Raw genomic sequence first — 26,198 nt, forward strand, 5'->3', positions numbered from 1 at the left:
ATGTTTGTTAACGGGACAAGATTAAGCAAGTTTCTCCCACCAGTAATTCTCTGCCCAAGGCAGTCACTCTTTCTAGGATATAGTTACACAGGTGCTTGTAGCCCCAGTGGCCATCGCTTAATGGACATTCTATTTGACTGGGAGTTATGGTCCTGTCCCCAGTTGATACCCATAATAGGCAGCACGGTAGCACAGTGGTTAGCACTATGGCTTCACAGCGCCAGGGCCCCAGATTCGAATCCCGGCTTGGGTCACTGTCTGTGCGGAGTCTGCACGTTCTCCCCGTGTCTGCGTGGGCTTCCTCCGGGTGCTCCGGTTTCCTCCCAAAGTCCCGAAAGATGTGCTATTAGGTAATTTGGGCATTCTGAATTCTCCCTCTGTGTACCGGAACAGGCGCCGGAATGTGGCGACTAGGGGCTTTTCACAGTAATTTCATTGCAGTGTTAATGCAAGTCTACTCGTGACAATAGAGATTATTATTATTAATGTTGCCCTCGCGGGAGAGTCAGTGGATAGAAATCAGGAGCAAGACCCATGGCTGATTGTACCTGCTCTAACTCAGGATCACTGTGGTCGTTTAGAGCTCATCTGTTACCTCCCTAGTTTATAAAAATCTTGCTCATGGAATGTCCTCATCCCTGGGAAGACCTGCATTCATTTCCTGCCCCATTTGTCCTTGAGATCAATTCTCTCACAAGGCAGAACTGTAAAGTAAAGTCACCATAGTCCCAGGTGACCATGGGCTGCTTTCCCCTTTGAGGAGGGAGAGCTGACTGGTGGATGTTTAACCTGGGGGGTCACCACACCTCAGGCGAGGGGATAACCATGGATAACCTCAGCCGATACGGGAATTGAACCCGCGCTGTTGGCCTCGCTCTGCATCACGAACCAGCCGTCCTGAAACAATCAAGATAACTACTGTCCAGAAACAGTGCCTTGCATTTTGAAGTCCATTGTCTATGTCATATCTGATGCCCTGCAACTTAGTTAGTCCCCTATATGAGGAAGGAAGTTTAAAAGTCATTGTGCAGATCAGTATCAATAAAGACAAGAAGTTGCGATAGAGGGTTCTTAGGTGAGAGACAATCAACCTGGGCTTTTTTTTAAAGTCTGTATTTTGCCGAGCTGTGTAAGGCACAGATAGGGGAGCACTGTCTCTTAAGTTAGGTATTCTATTAAGTGTTGCTGAGTGGAAAGGAAGTGTTTGAAGTTACCTTTTAAAAACCACACAAAAGAAGAAAGACTTTCCCATTACAAAACAGAGGTACCTGCGGCTTTTAAAATCAATCTGCAGCATTGTAATTAAAATGTTTTGTGCGTCGTCTCCTCCTTTGTAACTTTTGATACTTCATGTTTCAGTTCTCACTGCACCAGCTTTCAAAGCAGCGTTGCAACTCTGAGAATTATTATTGAAGTCTGTGCCGAGTGAAATCACAGCTGTGCATTGCGATTTGTTTCAGGAATATTTGGGCAGCGTTTGGAAGACACGGTGCAGTACGAGAGAAAGTTTGGCAAGCGGCTGGCTCCCTTATTGGTCGAACAGTGTGTTGACTTTATCAGAGAGCATGGCCTCACTGAAGAAGGCTTATTCCGCTTGCCTGGGCAAGCCAACCTCGTCAAGGAGCTGCAGGATTCCTTTGATTGTGGAGAAAAGCCTCTGTTTGACAGGTAGTGAGAGTATGTGTGTGCTGAAGGTGATTCTTTAAATTTACATTGTTAGAACACTCAAGCCTTCCGATGTTTGTTTAATGAGAAAAGTTAAATTCCGGAGCCAGTGCTTGACTATACCATCCAATGGCTGCCCAACTAAATTCCCCCATTAGCCTTGGTGTCCTGATGCACAACTACTTTTTGGCTTGAGTATTATTGGCAAGTGACAGCATTTTGTACTGATACTTAAGATGCAATGTTGTCGGAAGGCACTGCAATTTAGTAAGATTCACCATTAGTTACAAACTGTATCTTGGACATGCCAGTCCAGATTAACTTCAAACTTAAAACATATTGACTTCTAATAAAGGAATCATGTATATCAGAATGTCATGTCCTGTTTTTTTTCTTTTGCCCTCCTCCTCGTTCATTTTTTGTCCTTTCTTTAAAATTAATGTTCTATTCATTAAAATTTTTTACACTGTTTTCATTTTCCAAAGACAAGCTGAGGGATTGTCCGCCGGCGGCATCCTCCACTTCACCGGCAGCGCACCCACGCCGCAGATTTCCCGACGGCGTGGGGGTGCCCAGAATGGGAAACCCCATTGGCCGGCTGCCGGGACGGAGGATCTCGCCCAAAATCTTTCGTTTCTCTTTTCACTTCAGTCTCAGTGGTTCCGTTTTCCACTGGATCGAAATCTTGGAACTCCCTTCCTAACAGCACGGAGGGTGCACCTACAGCTCGGGGTCTGCAGCGGCTCAAGAAGGCAGCTCTCAACCACCACCTTCTCCAGGGCAACTGGGGATGGACAATAAATGCTGGCCTCGTCAGCGATACCCATAATCCAGTAAATCAATAAAAATTATTAAAATTGCGAATCTAACCTGATCTGCGGTATGCAATCATGAGAAACGCCTGTATCTGGTACGTTTGTGTGGGGAATTAAACCCACCCTAGTGTCTTGCAAAAGAAGCAGGAAGAATCAGGGGGAAACTTTTCGCACAGCGAGTGGTTGGGGTCAGGAATGCGCTGCCTGGACGTGTGTTGGAGGCAGGTTCAATCGAGGCATTCGAGAGGGCTTTAGATGATCATTTGAATAGAAACAATGTGCAGCGGTACGGGGAAGAGGCAGGGAAATGGCACTAAGTAATGATGCTCGTTTGGAGAGCCGGTGCAGACACGATGGGCCGAATGGCCTCCTTCTGCACCGTAAACAATTCTGTCATTCTGGCAGATTGTTGTAAAGCCCCTGTCTGTTGAGGTGCATCATCTCCAGGTATGCTTCATTTCCATTGACACTGAGACACCTGAAGTTCAGCCAGCTATGGGATATGATGCCACTGTGGTTAGCACTGCTGCCTCACAGTGCCAGGAACCCGGGATCAATTCTGGCCTCATTTGTGTGGAAGAATGCACGTTCTCCCCATGTCTACGTGGGTTTCCTCCGGGTGCTCCGGTTTCCTCCAAAGATGTGCAGGTTAGATGGATTGTCTAAATTGCCCCTTAGTGCCCAGGGATGTACAGATTGGGTTACGGGGATAGGGCGGGATGGGTGGGAGAGTGGACCTCGGTAGGGAGCTACCTCTTTCGGAAGCCTTTTTCCAGCATGGCCACATGGGATTGAAGTGCCAAATTTGACAGATGATCTGTAGAATCCCTGCTTACGACCACCACCTGGGATTTTCTGCTGTTGTACTAGTGGATGTATTTGCCATCTTTCATGTCCTAGCAACACTGACTGCATTCAGCGTAGTCACTTTCCAGTCACTTAAGATGTACAAATATTCTCGGTCTCATGGTCACGGTGGGAGGCTGGTGGAGGATGTTAAGTACAACCGCCCCTGTTTATTCCCACATTATGTTGAAGCACATCGAGAGGTTTTGAATGAAAACACAAGAACCTAGAGAGTGTCCAAGTAGTTTTGTTGTGTATTTTTTTGATTGATCAGCTCCCATCGATCTGTCTTCTCACCAAGTAGCTGTCCTTACACACATCAAACTGCTTCTTGAACCCTACCTGCATTGTCACTACTTGGGTCAAAAGGGTTATCCGGACCTCCTCATTTGTTTCGCCAATTAAGAGTCAATTTAGCGTGGCCAATCCACCTACACTGCACATCTTTGTGTTGTGGGGGTGAGACCCACGCAGACACGGGGAGAACGTGCAAACTCCACACGGACAGCGACCCGGGGCCAGGATCGAACCCGGGTCCTGGGCGTGGCTTCCTCCTTTGCAACCTATACCCCTGAAACCGGCAGCATACAATTTACCCACATTTAACTTCATCAAGTGCCTCTTAGCTTTAAAAACTGCCATCGGCACTTAGCTCTGTTGAGAGGTAATCCCTTTCGTTTAAGCCTCAAAACATCATTTTGGGTAGCGGGAAAATCCCGTTAGCTACTGGGGAGGTTTGGGTGAACAATGCACTGTGGGCGTACCTACACCATGTGGACTGCAGCACTTCAGGAAGGTGGCTCAACACCACCTTCCCAGGGCGCAGTGAAGGATGGGCAACAAATGCTGGCCGAGCAAGTGAAGCCCACATTCTGTGAACAAAGAAAATAAATCAATCTGCCTACCTTTTTGGAGCACACCCTAGCTCTTGTATCACACCTGTACAAAACAGCAGCACCAATCTTAAAATCAAAGGTCGATAGTACATTTCTAACACAAATTGAATTTTTCCGAATTTTGTTTTAGATTCATTTTCCACAGTGATCGCTAAAGCTCTTGTAGTCAAAATGAGCAATTCTCCATATCTCATGCCCACTATATGGATCAAATGCCTGATATGGGACTAGAATGAAGAACAATTGGCCTTTCAATGGGTCGTTCTACACTCACTCAGCTACTTCCCGGGGCGTGACAGAAAATGTCAGTCAATTGTGGTACTGTCCTGCGACCCCGAATTTGATGTTTCCCAATTTTGATCCTGCAGGAGCACCGATGTTCACACCGTTGCTTCCCTGCTGAAGCTGTACCTGAGGGAGCTGCCAGAGCCCGTCATCCCATTCGCCAAGTATGAAGACTTCCTCTCATGTGCACAACTATTGGCTAAGGATGAGGAGGAGGTACGTCCACCCAGTGTGCGTTTGGTCCGGAATGCATTAGGTTCGCCTTGCCAGCATTCCCAGAAATTGGGCCGTCCTGTAAGATTTTTAGTGGACCGGTTACACCCACTCATTTCTACCTTGACCGTCTTTTGGCTGAGAACGGATTCAAAACTGCCCAGTGACATTTTGGTGTCAGGTCAATGAGAGGGCATCAAAGCGATCTCCATGTAGGAGATCATTGGGTTTGAAGGTCTGTCAAGAAGCTCCTAAGTGTTCCTACTTGTCATACGTTCATGAAGAGCCTGATCTTGGTTCACAATAGCTGACACCGGGGACATACGCAGCGAGCCTGTCTGCCTTTGTACAGAAAGCAGTAGAGAGGCTGACCGTACAAATTGTGTCCTCTTTCCCAGTGTAAGAAATCTTTACAATTACCAACACATTTAGCATAACCAGATTTGATTTACTGTCACAGTTATTGGGTGGTGACTGGCGAATACCAGCATAGAATCCGTACAGTGCAAAAGGAGGCTATTTGGCCATTGAGTCGGCACAGACCCTCTGAAAGAGCGCCCTACCCAGGCCCACTTACCCCCCCTCCCCCTCCCGTCCTATCCCCGTAACCTCACCTAACCTGCACCCCTTTGGACTGTGGGAGGAAACCGGAGCACCCGGAGGAAACCCACGCACACACGGGGAGAACGTGCAGACTCCTCACCACAGACAGTCGCCCGAGGCCGGAATTGAACCGGGACCCTGGCGCCGTGAGGCAGCCGTGCTAACCACCGCCCCACCCGCAATGCAGCAAGAATCTGGTGGAGGCACTTATTGCAGCAATGACGTCTCCCTTCCATTAGGGGAAAGATTTAATTGCTGTTTGGACAAAGAAATTAATAATTTGTTCTGATCGAAATTACCGTAGACGTCAGCGTAAAAGTCGTCCTTTGAAGCCTCGATAAAATCCCTCCAAAGATGGGGACCAGCTTTTATACTGAATAAAAAGGCGGTTGGCACGTTATGGGAAGTCACAATTTTTGAAGTGTCATCTGCTTCCAATGCAAAGAGTGGGCGTCTGTTCAACTCCCAGACCCCTTTGCAAAACAGCCCGTATCCCCTGCTCGACCCCATTGGTCAAGTTGTAAGGTACCTGTAAATAAAACATGTATTTTTGTGGAGAACAATTGAGGGTGGCAACTAGTGCAAGTCCACCACGTCATGGCTGGAAAGGAGGTCAACCTAGATGTTGAGTATGTGGAAAAATATGATTTTTGGGGCCAGAAAACTGGGGTTCCCCACGCGTCGCGAATTATGGTATGTAGTACTGTTTAACATCATCTCAATAACGTATTACAGCAGTTGAAAGAACAATACAGCACAGGAACAGGCCCTTCAGCCCTCCAATCCTGTACCGGTCATGATACCACCCTTGGCCGAAACCCTCAGCACTTCCTTGTGCCGTATCCCTCTATACCCACCCTATCCATGAAAGAGCAAAGAGTTCTCTGCGAATGTGTGCCATTTTCTTTGTTTAAAAACATTTTATTAAGGCATTTATGATTTTATAATAACAGAAAATACAAAACAATGTAAACATGATTCAGTACATAACCCCCCCCCCCAGACAACAACCATACCCAGCCAACATGGCTTATATATACAATTTCCCAGTCCCTCCATCTCCTCTCGCTGATCCCGCCTAAACTAAACTAACCCTCCTCCCCCGCCCCCCATTCCCTAACCCTCCCCCATCGTATCTGCTAACAGTTTAGTTTTCTCGAAAGAAGTCGATGAATGGCTGCCAACTCCGAACGAACCCCAACGTTGATCCTCTCGGGGCGAACCTAATTTTCTCAAGCCTGAGAAACCCGGCCATGTCGCTAACCCACACCCCCGATTTTGGGGGCTCCGAGTCCCTCCAGGATAATAGGATCCGTCTCCGGGCGACCAAGGAGGCAACGGCCAAAACGTCAGCCCCGCCCGCCCCCTGGACTCCCGGGTCTTCCGACACTCCAAAAATCGCCCCCGAATGTGCGCCATTTTCTGACTTGCCTTCTCCTTCTCATCCCTACTGGTCGAAGCAGAGGTGACCCAATGTCACTGTGTCTATCAGTACACCCCCCCTGCACTAATGCTGCTGTGAACATTTGCATATCAGAACACAGCAAGACCAACTGACCCAGTGAAGAGTGACAGAAACTCCCGCTATGACCTGGGGGGACCTCAGTGCTCTTTAATAAGGGAAAGATGTTTAAAGAGTTTAAATCCAGTGTAAAGGAACTAGGCCGGAAGTTTATTCACGAGAACTGAAAGCCTCGACGGGAATGTCGGATTCACCTGACAACTGTCGCGTCCGCACAGGCTAACTTCCCGCCCACTCTGCAGTTCCAGTGTAAATGGACCCTGAGTTTGGTACCCAGGCAGTGTCCAGAGTGAAGGTGGTTGGAGACTGTCTGGGGGCAGAGGCCTTGCTTCACTTTGGAGCCAATTTGGGCCTTTGCTCGCAGTAAGCAGCCCGAGATTGGCAGCACGGTCAAGCAGTCTTGGCCTCACGCTGATGCCCTGTATGTCGAGCGAGCCTGCCTACACTGCCAGTCGCACCATGTCCCCAATTCAACAATTAATTGGAAGGATTGCTAAACCCCTTATTACAGTGGTGCAGGCCCTTTAATCTGTTAGCTTTAGTTGCCTGAGCTGCGATTGCGCTGAAAATGTAAATACACTTGAGAGCATCGCGGCAGATTACACGAGAGTACAGCAGTAGCAATGTTCTTGTTGAACTACTGTGAGGGCGGCACGGTGGTGCAGTGGTTAGCACTGCTGCCTCATGCCGCCGAGGGCCCGGGTTTGACCCCAGCCCTGGGTCACTGTCCGTGTGGAGTTTGCACATTCTCCCCATGTCTACGTGGGTCTCGCCCCCACAACCCAAAAATGTGCAGGTTAGGTGGATTGGCCACGCTAAATTGCGCCTTAATTGGAATTTTTTTTTTTAAGAACTACTGTCAGGGGAGTTGGAGATTGGTGGAGTTCTGAGAGTGCCTCAAACCCTGGACAACCCTGAAACCTGTTGAATGGGATGAGATCCTTGCACCTATCTCCATCTGTCCTTTTATAGCATCTGGTCCCGTTGAAACGTTTCTGATGGGCTTTGCTTCTGTCAGTTTGTGAGGCAGATCATTCCAAAGATTCAACCCACTCCACAGCGGCACGGTAGCACAGTGGTTAGCACTGTTGCTTCACAGCTCCAGGGCCCCGGGTTCGATTCCCGGCTTGGGTCACTGTCTGTGCGGAGTCTGCACGTCCTCCCCGTGTCTGCGTGGGTTTCCTCCGGGTGCTCCGTTTTCTTCCCACAGTCCAAAGATGTGTGGGTTAGGTGGATTGGCTATGTTAAATTGGCCCTCGGTGGACATGGTGCGACGGTGTGAGGTTGTGAAAGGCGCTTTATGAATGGAAGTCTTTCTTCTGCCTAATCAGACCACCGACTAAAAAATTGCAGTTGGGTCCCGTTGATCTCAGGCACTGTTTCCAATGGGCCCCGACTGCTTTGCGCCTCCTGCAGAATTGAACTGGTTACAGTTGCCCACCTGGTGGTTATGGGGAAGGTAGGTGATTCTAACTGGCCACCTCTCTGGTTTGCACTGGAGGTGGTCAGATTAAAATTGCCCTGGGTTTTTTTTCTTTGAGTCATCTGCCAGAACTAAAACGCGAACTGACCATCTGGTCTTCTTTTTATTCAGGGCGTCCAGGAGCTGTTCAAACAGGTCACCAATCTGCCTCAGGCCAATTACAATCTCCTCAAATATATCTGCAGGTGGGTTTTCGAGCATGACTGGGCGGAACCAGTAGTCCGGTTCAGTGACACAGTAAAGCCATCACGGATGTGTGTTCCTCGTCCCTTTGTGCTGCTCTACAATATTTCACACTGTTTTCCCTCTCCAGGGCCGAAACACAATTGCGAAACATGTTTTGTGTGCGGCGATTGCTGCCAATACGAGAACTTGAAGTAAAATAAGTGTTTTGGCAATGCTTGGTGTATCTATTTCCAAGGTGGAAAGCCAGATACTTGCAGTTCCAGGCATGCTGTCATTGCATGGAGCTGGGTAGATGTCGGTAGGTTTAGTCAAGTCTCTGTCGTACCGATAGATGGAGAGGGAAGCGAAAGGTTGGAGTGGGACAGCAAGGCAATCTTGGAGATGGTTGAGGGATAGGAAAGTCCGCGATCGGCACTGGAATAAAGGAAATGCCTCAGTCTGCAGGGGTTTAATAACCTCTGCAGAATCCCCCCCCCCCCCCCCGCTTCCTCAATAGTATGTCCCTCTGCATAGCTTTGCATCATCTGCTAACTTAGCAACTGTGTCCTCAGTCCATTCTTCCAGATTGTTAATGTATATCATGTTCAGCAAGAATATAAGGGGAGAGGGTGGCTTAGTGGTAACAGCACTGGACCAGTAATCCAGAGGTCTATTTTAATGCTCTGGGGGACATGGGTTCGAAGCCCACCACGACAGCTGATGGACATTAAATTAAAATAAACCTGGAAATGAAAGCTAATCTGGGTAATCGCAATCATGCCGATTGTTGTAAAAACCCATCGGGTTCACTAATGTCCTTTAGGGAGGGAAATCAGCCATCCTTACCCGGTCTGGCCCTTACATGACGCCGGACCCACAGCAATGTGGTTGACGTTTAACTGCCCTCTGAAACGGGTGAGCAAGCACTCAAGTTCAAGGGCAATTAGGGATGATCGACAAATGCTGGCCCAGCCCGCGAGGCCCACATCACATGGTAGAATCAACGAAAAACAAAGAATTGGACCAGGAACCATCTGTGATACTTTGAGCTGTGAGACTTTGATAATATTTTGCATTTGGACGAAGGCAGGAGGGAATACTGACACCCAAGTACACAAAGTACACCCCAACCAGTCAAACAAGCTGATTCCATTATTTGCACCCAGCAATGGAAAATCCCAAGCGAACCAAAATTGTTTAATTGCGACGACTATGCAGAATTATCACAGGGCGTGTGCTTGTAAACAGCTAGGGGCTGTTTAGCACAGGGCTAAATCGCTGGCTTTGAAAGCAGACCAAGGCAGGCCAGCAGCACGGTTCGATTGCCGTAACAGCCTCCCCGAACAGGCGCCGGAATGTGGCGACTAGGGGCTTTTCACAGTAACTTCATTTGAAGCCTACTTGTGACAATAAGTGATTTTCATTTCATTGTATGCATTCTCTAATTAATACACGTACACATTTATGAGGTGGAAATAAAAACCCTTTTGGCAAAATGAAAACGGTGGGTTTACACAGTATTTTCACTGACCTGCTAATATTTGCCATCTTACTCGTAGGTTCCTTGATGAAGTTCAATCTTATTCGAGTGTTAATAAAATGAGTGTCCAGAATCTCGCAACGGTCTTTGGACCAAATATTTTGCGTCCAAAGCTGGAAGACCCAGTGACTATTATGGAAGGTATGCAAATTGACTTATTAATTGTCAGATTATATTAATTGCGAATCTGTACACAAGGTAAGATCACATGGGATTGGAGTAATTTATTCGCTTGGATAGAAGACTGGCTAACCGACAGAAGGCAGAGAGTCGGGATAAATGGGCCTTTTTCTGGTTGGCAAGATGTAACCAGTGGGATGCACAGGGATCGGTCCTCGGGGCCCCAACTATTTACAATGTATATTAATGGCTTGAATAGGGTATAGAAGGACTATAGCCAAATTTGCAGATGACACTAAAATAGGGGGGATATAAGTTGCAATGAGGCAATGAGAACCACCATCTGGAGGTTCCCCTCCAAGTCAATCACTATCCTGACTTGGAAATGTGTCGCTGTTCCTGCACTGTCGCTGGGTCAAAATCTTGGAACTCCCTCCCTCACAGCACTGTGGGTGTACCTACATCACATGACTGCAGGCGGTTGAAGAAGGCAGCTCACCACCACCTTCTGAAGGGCAACTAGGGACGGGCAATAAATGCTGGTCTAACCAGCGACCAGCGTAAATGAATTTTTAAAAATAATAAATTTACAAATGGACATAGATAGGTTAGGTGAGTGGGCCAAAAGTTGACAAATGGAGTTCAACGTGGATAAGTGTGAAGTTATCCATTTTGGTTGTTAAAATGGAACGGCAACTTATTATCTAAATGGACAGAAACTTCCGAGTGCTTCAGTGCAGAGGGATCTGGGTGTCCTAGTGCATGAATTCAGAAAACTAATGGGCAGGTACAGCAGGTAATACGGACGGCAAATGGAATTTAGGCCTTTATAGCTAAAGGAATAGAGTATAAAAGTCGGGAAGTGTTGCTGCAACTGTACAAGGCATTAGTGAGACCTCATCTGGAGTATTGTGTGCAGTTTGGTCTCCTTATTTGAGGAGGGATGTGGTTGTTTGGGAAGATGTTCAGAGGAGGTTCACTAGATTGATTCCAGAGATGAGGGGTTTGTCATATCAAGAGAGTTTGAGCGGCTTAGGTCTATACTATCTCGAGTTTTGAAGAATAAGAGGAAATCTAATTGAGGTATATAAGATGATGAAAGGTATTGACAAAGTAGACGGAGAGCGGATGCTCCGTCTTGTGGGGCAATCTAAAACGACAAGAGGTAATAGTTTTAGGATAAGGGATAGCAGATTTAAAACAGAGATGAGGAGAAATTACTTCTCTCAAAGGGCCGTGAATCGATGCAATTCACTCCCCCAGAGTGCAGTGGATGCCGGGACATTGAGTAAATTTAAGGAGATAGATTTAATTAGCAATGGGTTGAGGGGTTACGGAGAATGGGCAGGAAAGTGGAGATGAGGCCAAGAGGAGATCGGCCTTGATCGTATTGAATGGCGGAGCGGGTTTGAGGGGCTGAATGGCCCACTCCTGCTCCTAGTTCTTATGTTCTTGCCCTGCTAGCCAAGGAATGGAGAGTACTGAACTTCCTTAACTTTAAGCATTCACCCTGCTTTACAACTGATGGTGCAGGAAACGCACAAAAACCTGGCAGCACGATGTGTGGGGCACCATTGCTCCTCCTGGCATGTTCGATCCAGCCCAGTTCAGCGTTGATGCGACCATCAATTCACTCGCAGACACGTGGAGAAGTAAACCGTGGTTTTAATCAGCTTAGAACTGAGCCTGCCTGTGACCGGTACAACACTGAAGGCTGGCCCCCGCAGGTCGGCAGCTCTTGTACTTCCTGTAAAGGGGGTGGAGCCATGGGCGGAGCCCGTACATGCCCCAACATATCCCCTGTGGGTGAAGCCACACAATGGCACATAGGTAGAGCCCACAGGGTTAATAAATAACATAACACAGTGCACTGGTGAATTATCAGTAATTATACATTCACCACATTCACCCCCTGTTTAAAAATGAAGTTCGGCGGGGGTGACGGGGTCATAGATTCAGTCAGTCCGGTGCCCGGATCGTACGTTGCGACCGCCAAAGCACTGGTGTTGCAGCCGCTTCGGGTGGCTGTGGAAGTGGGTCCGGAGCAGGCACAGGCGTGGACCCCCGGAGCGGCTCTTCCAGAGCTTCATTCCTGTGGACCGGTGCGGCGGGTGGGAGGGAGCGCGGGAACCATATCGGGGTGGTGGCGCTGAACATGGGAGGTTGGACGGGACATAGTGTGGGGGATGCAGTAGTGGTAGTGGTGCCGGAGCCTGCGGGCGCCAGGTCCCGGAGGGAGACGGTATCTTGCCGGCCATCGGGGTGTTCGACGTATGCATAGTGTGGGTTGGAGTGCAGGAGCTGGACCCTCTCTACCAGGGGGGTCGGTCTTATGACTCCGAACATGTTTTCGGAGGAGGACTAGACCCGGTGTCATCAGCCAGAGCGGAAGCGAGGCCCCTGAGGTAGCTCCCCTCGGGAAAACAAACAAACGGTCATGAGGAGTCTGGTTTGTGGCCGTGCAAAAGAGGGACCTAATAGAGTGGAGCACATCGGGGAGGACCTCCTGCCAGTGAGAAACTGGGAGATTCCTGGACCGCAGGGTCAGTAGGACGGTCTTCCAGACCGTCGTGTTCTCCCTCTCCACCTGCCCGTTTCCCCTGGGGTTATAACTGATAGTCCTGCTCAAGGCGATGCCCTTACTGAGCAGGTAGTGACGCAGTTCGTCGCTCATGAACGACGAGTCCCTGTCGCTGTGGACATAACGGGGAAACCAAACAGGGTTAAGACACTATGCAGGGCTTTAATGACAGTGGGGTAGTCATATCAGGGCAGGGGATGGCAAACGGGAAGCGGGAGAACCCATCCAAGATGTTAAAGAAGTACCTATTGCGGTTATTGGAGGGGAAGGTCCCTTTGAAATCGATACTGAGGCGTTCAAAGGGCCCGGACTCCTTTACCAGGTGGGCCTTATCTGGTCGATAGAAGTGTGGTTTACACTCCGCACAGATCTGGCAGTTCCTGGTCATGGCTCTGACCTCCTCAGTGGAGTAGGGCAGGTTGCGGGCCTTGATGTAATGGGCGAGCCGGGTGACCCCCGGGTGGCAGAGGTCATCGTGGTTAGCCCGTAGTCGGTCATCTTGCGTGCAGGCGCATGTGCCGCGGGACAGGGCATCTGGGAGCTCGTTGAGCTTCCCAGGCCGATATACTATATCGTAATTATAGGTGGAGAGTTCGATTCTGCACCTCAAGATCTTATCATTCTTGATCTTGCCCCGCTGCGTATTGTCAAACATGAAGGCAACCGAGGTAGTGCCTCCAGTGCCGCACGGCTTCCACGATGGCTTGGGCTTCTTTTTCGACCGAGGAGTGTCGAATTTCAGAGGTGGTGAGGGTGCGTGAAAAAAACGCTACCGGTCTGCCTGCTTGGTTGAGGGTGGCGGCGAGAGCGACCTCTTGAGGCGTCGCTCTCCACCTGGAAGGGGACGGACTTGTCCACCGCGCGCATCGCAGCTTTGGCGATGTCCGCCTTGATGCAGTGGAAGGCCTGGCGAGCCTCGGCTGCCAGTGGAAAGAGGGTGGCCTTAAATAGTGGGCGGGCTTTGTCCGCATACTGGGGGACCCACTGGGCGTAATAGAAAAATCCAAGGCACCTCTTCAGGGCCTTGGGACAGTGAGGGAGAGGGAGTTGCAGGATCGGGCCCTAGGACCCCGTTTTCCACGACGTAGCCGAGGATGGCTAGCCTGGTTGTGCGGGAAACGCATTTCTCCTTGTAGGTGAGGTTGAGTTTTTGGGCGGTTTGGAGAAATCGGTGGAGTTTGGCGTCGTGGTCCTGCTGATCATGACCGCAGATGGTGACATTGTCCAAGTACGGAAACGTGGCCCGCAGCCCGTACTGGTCCACCATTCGGTCCATCGCTCGTTGGAACACCGAAACCCCGTTCGTGACGCCAAAGGGGACCCGGAGGAAATGGAAAAGGCGGCCGTCTGCCTCAAACGCCGTGTAGTGGCGGTCCTCCGGGCGGATTGGGAGCTGGTGGTATGCAGACTTCAGATCCACCGTGGCGAACACGCGGTAGTGCGCGATCTGATTTACCATGTCTGCAATCCGGGGAAGGGGGTACGCATCGAGTTGCGTAAACCGGTTAATTGTCTGGCTGTAATCAACCACCATCCGGAACTTTTCCCCGGTCTTGACGACCACCACCTGAGCTCTCCAGGGGCTATTGCTGGCCACGATGACTCCCTCCCGCAAGGGACGCTGGACCTCGGACCTAATGAACGTCCTGTCCTGCATGCTAAACCACCTGCTTCTGGTGGCTACTGGCTTGCAGTCGGCAGTGAGGTTTGCAAAGAAGGTGGGGGGGTCGATTTTTAGGGTCGCGAGGCTGCATATGGTGAGCGGGGGCAGGGGCCCCCCGAACTTAAGAGTTAGGCTCCTGAGGTTGCACTGGAAGTCGAGTCCCAAAAGTAGAGGAGCACAGAGGTCTGGGAGCACATGTAGTTGAAAATTAGCGTACTCCGCGCCCTGTATCGCGAGGGTTGCAGTAGTGCACCCTTGGATTTGCACCGAGTGCGACCCAGAGGCGAGGGATATGGTTTGTTGCGTCGGGAATATTGGGAGCGAGCAGCGTCTTACCATGTCCGGTGAAGCTCTCTGTGCTCCCGGAGTCGAAAAGGCAAGGTGTCTCCTACCCGTTAACCCGGACGGCCATCATGGAGCTCCGGAGGTGCTTAGGTCGCGACTGGTCCAGGGTGACCGCGCTGAGGTGTGGGTAGCCGGCTGCGTGATTGGAGGTGCTGGGGCGGCCCCGCGATGGCTGTCCATGTAGGTCGTACGCGTCAAGCGGCGTAGCAGATGGCGGCCAAGATGGCAGCCCCCGTTGGTCGAGCGTGGCGGGCGGTGAGGAAGATGGCGTCCAAGGTGACGGCCCCCATGGATCACACGTGGCCGGCCGCGTGGGGAAGGATGGCCAAGATGGCGGCCCCCATGAGTCGCACATGTTATGCGGAGGCGGAGTCGGCAGACACGCTGCCACCTTGCGGGGTCTGCGGGCCTGTGAGCCTGTGGATCGGGTCTGTCAGTTCGAGTTCTTAGACCTGGCCAGGCAGACCTTGGCGAAGTGTCCTTTTCGTTCGCAGCTACTGCAGTTCGCGTTGCAGGCCGGGCAGTGCAGTCGGGGGTGTTGGGACTGACCGCAAAAGTAGCAGAGTAGCCCATGATGGGCGGGTGGCCGCGCGGCACAGGCCTGGGGTAGTCTCGGGTCGGGGGCCCACGAGGAGGTCGCGTGATCGGCGGGGAACGCAGTAAGGCTCTGAAAAGCGGCCTCCAGAGAGGTAGCCAGTTTTACCATGTTGTCCAGGTCCTGGGCCCCTTTTTCGAGCAGGCGCTGTCTCACATAGTTCGATCGGACTCCCGCCACGTAAACGTCTCGGACGACGAGCTCCATGTGCTGAGTGGCCATTATGGCCTGGTAGTTACAGTTGCGCGCGAGGGCTTTGAGGTCACGTAGGTAATCATCTAGTGACTTCCCGGGGCACTGGCGGCGAGTGGTGAAGACGTGTCGCGCGTATACCTCATTCACAGGCCGCACATAGAGGCGTTCGAGTAGTGCGAGGGCCTCTGTGTAGGAAGCGGCTTCGTTTAGCTGGACACCTGTGCGTGGAGGAGGCTCAGCTTCTGTTCGTCAGTGACGGATGGCGTAGACGACGCGGCGAGATAGGCCTTGAAGCATCAAAGCCATCGATGCCAATGTGAAAAAATTTATTTTGCCTCCACGGCCTGTGGATCGAGTTCCAGTCTGTCAGGTTTGAGGGCTGATTCCATAGTAGTATTTTAAGCTGATTAAATTGATGCGACCATCGATTCACTCGCAGACACGTGGAGAAGTAAACCTTGGTTATAATCAGCTTAGAACTGAGCCCGCCTGTGACCGGTACAACACTGAAGGCGGCCCCGCAGGTCAGCAGCTCTTATACTTCCTGTAAAGGGGGTGGAGCCATGAGCGGAGCCCGTACATGCCCCAACATATCTCCTGTGGGTGAAGCCACACAATGGCCCACAGGTAGAGCTCACAGGGTTAATAACCTAACACAGTGCACTGGTGAATTATCAGTAATTATACATTCACCACAAGCCTCACAGCCAAAGTCCAGACTATCCAACAGCCTGCTATTGAAAAAGGCAGCTGGGGGGGCAGCACGGTGGCGCAGTGGTTAGTACTGGGACTACGGCGCTGAGGACCCGGGTTCGAATCCCGGCCCTGGGTCACTGTCTGTGTGGAGTTTGCACATTCTCCAAGTGCCTGCGTGGGTTTCACCCCCACAACCCAAAGATGTGCAGGATAGGTGGATTGGCCACGCTAAATTGTCCCTTAATTGGAAACAAAATAATTGGGTACTCTAAATTTATATTTAAAAAAAGAAAATGGTGGCTGCAATTTTAAGCACATTACCAGTTGCATCATTGAATTCACTCCACTTGTTAAGGGTATTTGGTAGATGAACAGATTGTTGTTGGGGGGGGGGGCAGGGGGGGGGCGACGAACAGAGTTGAGATGTAGGTCAAACCAGGGTCCAGTTGAATGGTGGAGTAGCCTCAAAGGGCTGAATGGGTATTATCCTATTCCTATACCTTTAAGTGACATGAGTTGTGAACTTAACCACCAACCTCACAGTAGTGCACAACTGTAGCATTAATATCTTTAGCAATTGTGTAGATTTTCTTGAGGAGAACCGCCCGATCAGGCGAGTGTAGCATTGACAGGTGACCACAAAATGGGCACCATCCTATCAGATTTGTGATTTGAAATGGAGGCGTCCATTTTCAAGCATCAGCGACAGGGCCACAGCTTCGGGGTTACTTGGTCAAGGATCTTGTGACATTTCCACATTTCCCTACGCAGTAAATTCGATCCCCTGTAAACAAAGAGCACGTGTGCCAATTACCTTTTGGCTGTTCCTGGACAGGACTGAGCTCCTCCTCTCTGCTCACACTGTCACTGTTGCCGGGGTCAACTTGTCCACTGGCCAATGTGTTCCAGAGTCAGCCTGCTTGGAAGCTCCGTTACAAATCATGCCAGATCCGAAAGTCAAAAAGTCCTGACTCCTCATTTGTGTATAAAAGTGGACCAATCGAGAAGCGGCTTTGCTAATTCACGAGGCCCAAGAGTTCTAATCTATTCGGTGACGTCTTTGGCCACAGTGTCAAAATGCAACTCAAACAAAACCTTGTAGGCTGAGTGGGTTCAACATCCCCCGTCCAGTCCGTCTTTTAAACGTGGCCCAAGAGCTTCGGCGAGGAGGGCACATTTGTTAAAATGCGCCCAGAATGTGCTGTGCTGTGCTGACTTTGCCAAGGTGGAGATGCACCATCTTATTCACAGCTGCCCGAATGTGAAATCTGCCCTGAATTAGCATAGCCACGCAATGTCATCAACGGAAATCAATTGTCCGTTGGTACACGCTAATCTGGCCTCGGGATAACTGAATTTTAGTGAAAGATTTGTTGAAGTAATTACTGCAGCTGAACGCAAAGGCCGATCAGTAGTTCCAGTTGAGCGCTGGTCACATCTTGTGTTCCGAGGGCAGGTCAATTAACTCAATTTAAACGCATTTATAGCACCTGTCGCATCAGTGTGTGACCCGAGCGATTTTGGGAAAAATGCGGTTAACTCATTGAACAAGCACAATGAGTAGAAATTTGCTTTTGGGACAGGGAGAACAGGCAGCTTTGTGGGTAGGGATGGGTGAAGAGGCGTTTGAAACATTTGATAAAAGATCATGGCGACATGGGTGTAAATGCTGATGAGTGCAGCTCACATACACTTAAATTTTCTTCATCTTTTACACTGTTACATTCGATCCAGATTCCACTGTTATTGTGTAAAACGACAATGGCAGTGTGTTCCCTGTCGATAACTTCCTTCCCAGTGTCAACTTCCGAAACTCAGTCAGGTCCGTTTCAGGGAATCTGCTTGTACTGGAATATTCTCCACTTGCCTGGATGAGAGCAGCTCCAACACACTCAAGAAGCTCAACACCATCCAGGACAAGGCAGCCCCGCTTGATTGACACCCCAGCCCCCATCTTAAACATTTACTCCCTCCACCACTGATGCACAGCAGCAACCGTGTGCACCATCTACAAGGTGCACTGCGGCATTCACCAAGGTTCCTTTGACAGCACCTTCCAACCCCACAACCCCTGCCCTCTCGAGGGACGAGGGCAGTCGATGCGTCACCTGCGAGTTCCTCTCTAAACCACTCACCATCCCACCTTGGAAATATATTGTCGTCCCTTCAAGGTCGCAGGGTCAAAATCATGGAACGCCCTCCCTAACAGCGCTGTGTGTGTACCAACACCACATGGACAATGGGGTTTCAAGAAGGCACCTTCACAAGGGCAATAGGGACGGACGATAAATGCTGGCATAGCCAACGATGCCTGTGAACGAAAAATAAATCCTGATTCATCACCAATTTCGTAGGACACTGACTTCCGTTCTGAGGGAGGGAAGAGAAATCAATTGAGGTACAAGTCCTGCTCCTGAACATTAGACCATAAGACATAGGAGCGAAGTAAGGCCATTCGGCCCATCAAGTCCACTCCCCCATTCAATCATGGCTGATTTCAACTCCATTTACCCGCTCTCTCTCCAGAGCCCTTAATTCCTTGAGAAATCAAGAATTTATCAACTTCTGTCTTAAAGACACTCAACGTCCCGGCCTCCACCGCCCTCTGTGGCAATGAATTCCACAAACCCACCACTCTCTGGCTGAAGAAATTTCTCCTCATCTCTGTTCTAAAGTGACTCCCTTTTATTCTAAGGCTGTGCCCCCGGGTCCTAGTCTCCCCTGCTAATGGAAACAACTTCCCTACGTCCACCCTATCTAAGCCATTCATTATCTTGTAAGTTTCTATTAGATCTCCCCTCAACCTCCTAAACTCCAATGAATATAATCCCAGGATCCTCAGACGTTCATCGTATGTTAGGCCTACCATTCCTGGGATCATCCGTGTGAATCTCCGCTGGACCCGCTCCAGTGCCAGTATGTCCTTCCTGAGATGTGGGGCCCAAAATTGCTCACAGTATTCTAAATGGGGCCTAACTAATGCTTTATAAAGCTTCAGAAGTACATCCCTGCTTTTCTATTCCAAGCCTCTTGACATTGTGCCATGTCGGCTGAATTGGGGGCAGTTGGGTTGAGTGCAAATGCCAATGGTCAACAGCAGCTTGGCATTCATTGTCCAGGCTGGCAAAGAGTGGCAAGTCGGATTAGATCCTTAAGAGCTGGCAACACCGATCACTCCAAGCCTGGGTTCGCTTTGGGAAAGCAAGGTATGACATAAATTTCCATTCAAAAATTCTTCCTGGTTAATAAAGCTTGGCATATCCATTTGGATTGGGTCGTGGAGATAGTGTTAATGTGCACTGTAAAGCATTCTTCACTCCCTGTGGGGAAGTTTTGCTTGAAGATGGACAATGTTACAATTCTCCAACCCTACTGTGCAGTAAGGGGGCTCCCGCTTGTGGCAAAATTAGCCTATTTGAACAAAGTCTCAGGAATGTTTGCATTAGCTTTTGCAATGAAGGGCACTTGTGCATCCATAAATTGACCCGGCAAAACGTATTTCATACCGATTATGTGCGGTCCAAATAAATCCTCTCCTTTTTTCTCCCCTCCACAAACAGGTACCTCCCTGGTGCAGCACTTAATGACCATGTTGATCAGTGAGCACGATAGACTTTTCCCCATCAGCCGCAGTGACACTCTGATCCCACAGACTGAAGTGACATCGGGGGGCAAGCGCTGTCTGGTGGAGTGGGTATCTGAGGAAGAGTGCGGGGAAGCCAAGACTGACATTCAAGTGGGCAGCTTCTGCAACAGCGCGACCTCGCTCGACGTGAACGTCAGCACCCCTGTGACCGTTTCCAAAAATGCACCTCAGGAGCGCTCCGAAAAACAGGTTCCCATAAGCACCAGCCCAAGCAGGAGACTACAGACGCTCCCTGGGTGGAAATATTCTTTTAAACAGACTGGAGGAAGGTCCGGCAATGCTAAACTAGGGGGCTCGAGTCTGGATATCCCACATTTAACAGCCAGCGGGAATTGGCTGATGAACGGTTTATCGTCACTCCGAGGGCATAGGAGGACTTCATCCGGGGACAGGGTCAAAGAAACGGGGTCGTCGCGCTTGTCCACCTATGACAATGTCCCGTCGTCAAGTCTTTCCTTGAGTGTTGGGGACAGGCAGAGCGTGGCGAGCACCACGTGGTCCACCTCCTCCTGTGAGATATCAGTGGTCGACTCGAGTAGTTCCGCGCTCTGCCCTGAGAGCGACTCTTCGGTGCTCGACTGCACGAAAGTGGACTGGCCCGTGCAGGTCACCCAGCCGCAGGGCGGGACGCAGAGGTTCGAGACCGGCAATAGGACCGAGCAGTTTGACGTGTGCATCAGCAGCGTGAGCGGCAGCCAGAACAGTGACTTGGTCACGGCGTCGAATGACTCCGCCGCGTGTTCGCGGGCGCTTCAGAGTCTGGTCACCGAGCTCAAGTCCGAACTGACCAAACAAAGGGCAGAGTACGAAACCAGGATTAAAAGGTGATATAACAAGACACATTCCTCTCGAGTTAGATGCATAACTGCTTTTCGAGAAACCAGGTTAGGATTCAGCAGCAGAATGAATAAGCCAAATCTGATTAAAAATGTGGCTTTCCACTTAGTTTAACTCGGACGTACAAAATCCAACGGTTTTCCAAGCTGATGGTAGTTTAGTCTAAAATATGCATGTATTCCGGTGCTATACATTCAAAAACACATGTACTGTTACCACATAACATGTCTATCTGGTATGAATCCCAATCTCTAATTGGAATCAGACCATGGAAGTGAACAAACTTTCTGACTAGTTCAGACCAGTGCTCCCATTGACTACAACAGCTTTGTGTGGGTCAGTATAGCTTATCATAGAATTTACAGTGCAGAAGGAGGCCATTTGGCCCATCGAGTCTGCACCGGCTCTTGGAAAGAGCACCCTACCCAAGCCCATATCCCCACCCTATCCCCATAACCCAGTAACCCCACCCAACACTAAGGGCAATTTTGGACACTAAGGGCAATTTAGCATGGCCAATCCACCTAACCCGCACATCTTTGGACTGTGGGAGGAAACCGGAGCACCCGGAGGAAACCCACGCAGACACGGGGAGAACGTGCAGACTCCGCACAGACAGTGACCCAAGCCGGGAATCGAACCTGGGACCCTGGAGCTGTGAAGCAATTGTGCTAACCACTATGCAACCATGCTGCCCAAGCTTATATCACATGAATGGTGGGCGGGAGGGTTTACCTTTTTTGAACTCTTGGCTAACTGCATGCTTTCTGGGGGCTGCCGCAACGCTTTGCGATAATGTGCGCACTTAAAACTACCAGGGAAAATAGTCATTTGGTAAGGACGCCCTGCCACCTGCGTTGGATCTGCCTAAACTCCGATCTTCTCGAGTGTGAAGAGACCTTGGTGTTGCTGCTTCAATCACTGCGCCGGATTGCTTCTCCAATAACGTGTGTTTTAAATTTTGAAAATCCTTCATAGTATTGGCGATCATTGTAAATGAGGACAATATGCACCCAATCGAAACTCTGCTCTTCGTGAGGTGGGGTTGCGAGGAAAGGACTGGATTTTTTTAAAATGTAAATTTAGAGGGCAGCATGTGACGCAGTGGGTAGCTCTGGGACTGCGGCGCTGAGGACCCGGGTTCGAATCCCGGCCCTGGGTCACTGTCCGTGTGGAGTTTGCACATTCTCCCCGTGTCTGCTTAGGTCTCACCCCCACAACCCAAAAAGATGTGCAGGCTAGGTGGATTGGCCACACTAAATTGCCCCTTAATTGGGAAATTTAAAAAAAATATATATATATATATATAAATTTAGAGTACCCAATTCTTTTTTTTCCCCAATTAAGAGACAATTTATCGTGGCTAATACACCTACCCTGCACATCTTTTTGGGTTGTGGGGGTGAGACCTACGCAGACACGGGGAGAACGTGCAAACCACTGCGCCACCGTGCCGCCTGGAGTGGGTTACCAGTAACAGATGTGATCAGGCATTTCTACTTTGCAACCAGACCACATTAAGTTGTCAAGCATTCGGAACACAAAGTTCCAAGCTGTTCAATGATAGTAAACAAAAGCAGCTGACTGACTGATCAGCTACAGTGCTCAGAATAATCTCCTAAGTAGCAGGATCTTCAAATGAGCGTGGCTCACGGAAGGACACAATGCTGCTGTTACGTTTTTGTGGACTCCAGCTGTCTGCAATGACATCTGCTTCCAGGGCATCCCTGGTAAAGGCTGCCGAAATGAAGCTTCCTTTTTGGCTAGTAGAGTGAGGGAGTGTTGATACTGTTGACTTTAGCATTGGAGCTAAGATGGCGCTACAGGCAGTCCTCGACTTTATGCTGTTCGGGTTTTAAAGAATGGAAGGGGCGGCACAGTGGTTGGCACTGCTGCCGAGGACCGGGTTCGAATCCCGGCCCTGGGACATTGTCCGTGTGGAGTTTGCACATTCTCTCCGTGTCTGCGTGGGTTTCACCCCCACAACCCAAAAGATGTGTAGGTTAGGTGGATTGGCCACGCTAAATTGCCCCTTAATTGGAAAAAAACAAAATGGTTACTCTAAATTTTTTTTAAAGTGTTATGACGAACGGTATTTATAAGGTTTATAAAATGACATCTTGTTTCAACTTTGCAGTGCCACGTCAGAGAACCATTAGTCTTATTAATAATAATAATCTTCATTGTCACAATTAGGCTTACATTAACACTGCAATGAAGTTACTGTGAAAGTCCCCTAGTCGCCACACTCCGGCGCCTGTTCGGGTACACTGAGGGAGAATTCAGAATGTCCAATTCACCTAACAAGCACGTCTTTCGGGACTTGTGGGAGGAAACCGGAGCACCCGGAGGAAACCCACGCAGACACGGGGAGAACGTGCAGACTCCGCACAGACAGTGACCCAAGCCGGGAATCGAACCCAGGACCTTGGGGCTCTGGAGCAACTGTGCTAACCACTGTGCGACCGTGCCACCCCTGCTACTGTTACCATTTATTATATCCCTCATGTTCCACCTTTCACAATCTCAGGAAGGAAAAATTACATATCAGATACAATACAGAGCTCTCTTTGAAAGTGTAGGCATTATTATATCATGGGAATGGACACAATGTCCATTCATCCAAGTCAAATAGTTGAGTCTAATCAGTCAATCCTCTATCCACTCTAAGATATCACCCCCAACACGAAGAGCTCTCATCTTGCAACCTTTTGCATGGCACCTTATCAAATGCTTTTTTGGAAATGCAAACATCTACTGGTTCTCCTTTCTCCACCCTGCTTGTTACATTCGTAAAGAACTCCAACAAAATTGTCAACACTGTATCCGCTGCCAAGGCAAGATGGCCACAAATATGACTGCCGATATGCATCCGCGCCCACGCCCTGATCCGCGCAGGCGCAGAAAATCAATTGTGTCACTTTGCTGTACCCCAGCCTGCCAGAAAGCTTTTGATAGAAATTTAACACCACTATATTTATTATTTAAAAACATATTTTTATTGAAATGTTTCTGTTTTTTACAGAGTTTACAGAAAGACATGGTCATGTATTTATATAGCAATAACCCCCTTTCCCCCCCTCCCCACGTCAGATGACCCCACCCTCCTTCCATGGTTTAGGTCTTCCCCCGGCGTCTTGGTTTGTCCTGCTTTTTGACACTGTTTTGCCTGTTTATTTGTGTCGGCCCCGGCAGAACCCGAGATCGTGCAACAGGCTCTGTTTGTTTGGCGGTCAGAATGGACTTTTCCATCGGGGGGGGGGGGGGGACGACTCGGTGCCCTCCCCTCCCGGTACCGGGTTGGTTCAGCCTGAACCGGCTTCCGTTCTGACCTGGGATCTTTTGTCCCTGTCGTAGGGCCCCCTCTCAGTATCCACCCCCCCCCCCCCCCCCCCCCACCTCCTCCATGGCACCGTTCACATTTGTCCTCCACCTCCAGGAAGAACCTGTTCATTTGGGTTCTAGTTAGGTGTGCTCTGTGCACCGCTTTCAGTTGCATGAGGCTTAGCCTTGCGCATGAGGAGGTGGAGTTGGCCCTGTTCAGTGCTTCACTCCAGGAGCCCCATCCTATTTCAATCCCTAGTTCTTCCATTTTTCCCATGTCTCGTCCAGCAGGGAGTGTCCTTTCTAGCAGTCGTTCCTACAGGTCCCCGCAGTTTCCCCCACCCAAATGTCCCGCGTCTAGTAGTTCCTCTAACATTGAATGTCTTGGCGTATGGGGGTATGCTGTCACCTTGCGAAGGAAGTGCTTTACCCATAGGTGTCACAGTTTGTTCCTGTTGGGCAGTTATAGTTTTTCTGTCAGTTCCTCTGACGTTGCTAGTCTGCCATCTGTGTAGAAGTCCCTAACAGCGTCGCTCCCGTCCTGTCTCCATCTCTTAAAGATGCCGCGAACCTGTGGTTGCCGCAGATGGGGGGGCCATGGTGAATATTTTGTTAGGCTGAAGTGCTAACTCATTTGATTCCTGGTCTGGAGTGTGGCTACCACCACTGGGCTGTGGCTGCCTAGTGGTAGTATTGTAGGTATATTCCTTTTTGGAGATCCTTCTCTCTCTCTCTTGCCCCCCCCTCCCCCCCCCATCCCTGCACATTCACCACCCTGACTTGGAAAAATACCGCCGCTCCTTCACTGTCGCTGCAGCAACATCCTGGAACTCCCTCCCTAACAGCACAGTGCATATACCTACACCTCGAGGACTGTAGCAGTTCAAGAAGGCAACTTACCACCACCTTCTGATGGGCAACAAGGGTTGGACAATAAATGTTGGCCTAACCAACGACACCCACATCCCGTAACTGAATAAAATTTTAAATCGCTATGGTCATTTTTTCGATCGAGTTGGAAAAGGCCTTTGGGATGTAGATCGGTATGAATCTGACAGGAAGAGGAAACTGGGCAGCACAGCACGTTCATCTTGATCTCCTGCACCCGCCCCGTCATGGACCCACCTCTGCAGGTGCTTTTTTACTTCCTCTGCCTGACTGGTCAGGTTCCTCTTGTGGGTCTGTGTCCAGTCTTGGCAATCGGGATTCTCAGATAGCGGAATTTGCATTGGGCTCACGTGAATGGTAATCCCTCCAGCTCTGCCCCTCCCCCTCTCGGGTTCACCAGGAAGACTTCACTCTTGCTCCAGTTGAGCTTATAGCCCGAGAAGAATCCAAACTCTCTCAGGAACTTCGTGATCCCTTCCATGCCCGTCTCCAACCTCACATCCATGTAGTGTGGAGTGTGGTCGGAGACTACGATTGCGGAATATTCTGCTCTTACTATCCCTGGAAACGCCGATTTCCCCACCACAAAGAAGTCGATGCAGAGGGCAGCACGGTGGCGCAGTGGTTAGCACTGCTGCCTCACAGCGCCGGGGTCCCAAGTTTGATCCCGGACCCGGGTCACTGTCTGTGTGGAGTTTGCACATTCTCCTGTGATTGCATGGGTTTCACCCCCACAACCCAAAGATGTGCAGGCTAGGCAGATTGGCCACACTAAATTGCCCCTTAATTGTAAAAGAAATAATTGGGTACTCTAAATTTTTTAAAAATAAGTCGATGTGGGTCTCGACCCTGTGTAACTGTGACAAGAATGAGAACTCCATTTCTTCTGGGTGCTTAAACCTCCATGGGTCCACTGCCCCCATCTGCTCCATTAATCTCCCCAGTTCTCTAGCCATGTTTGCTGTTCCCCCCCCCCCCCCTTTGGGGTTCAATCTGTGAGTCAGCAGGTCCTGTACAGGTTAAAGTCCCCTCCCATGATTAGTCTGCGGGTGTCTATGCCGGGGATTTCTGGCATGGTCTTCTTTATAAATCCCGTGTTGTCCCAGTTGGCCGTGTACAGGTTCACCAGGACCACCGGTGCCCAGTCCAGGACACCGCTGACATGACATACTGTCCTCCTGGGTCCGTACCCGTCCTCGTCACAGTAAATGTCGTCCTCTTAGTCAGCAGTATGGCTACCCCCCTGGCTCTCGTCCTGTCGCAGGAATTGTACGT

The 26,198-nt window shown here is 50.0% G+C and overlaps 1 protein-coding gene across 4 annotated transcripts in view; it reads left to right on the forward strand.

Annotated features, from left to right (window-relative positions):
* Positions 1-26,198, forward strand: part of arhgap22a (Rho GTPase activating protein 22a) — a 385,586-nt gene that overhangs the window by 349,772 nt on the left and 9,616 nt on the right. For all 4 annotated transcript variants that reach the window (XM_072491734.1, XM_072491735.1, XM_072491737.1 and 1 more), the window contains 5 exons: positions 1,461-1,668; positions 4,591-4,723; positions 8,440-8,513; positions 10,053-10,174; positions 19,789-20,698. In XM_072491734.1, the coding sequence (XP_072347835.1) occupies positions 1,461-1,668; positions 4,591-4,723; positions 8,440-8,513; positions 10,053-10,174; positions 19,789-20,698 (1,447 nt within the window). The remainder of the gene's footprint in view (positions 1-1,460; positions 1,669-4,590; positions 4,724-8,439; positions 8,514-10,052; positions 10,175-19,788; positions 20,699-26,198) is intronic.

This window comes from Scyliorhinus torazame, chromosome 28 (assembly GCF_047496885.1).
Source record: "Scyliorhinus torazame isolate Kashiwa2021f chromosome 28, sScyTor2.1, whole genome shotgun sequence".
NCBI classification, from domain to species: domain Eukaryota; kingdom Metazoa; phylum Chordata; class Chondrichthyes; order Carcharhiniformes; family Scyliorhinidae; genus Scyliorhinus; species Scyliorhinus torazame.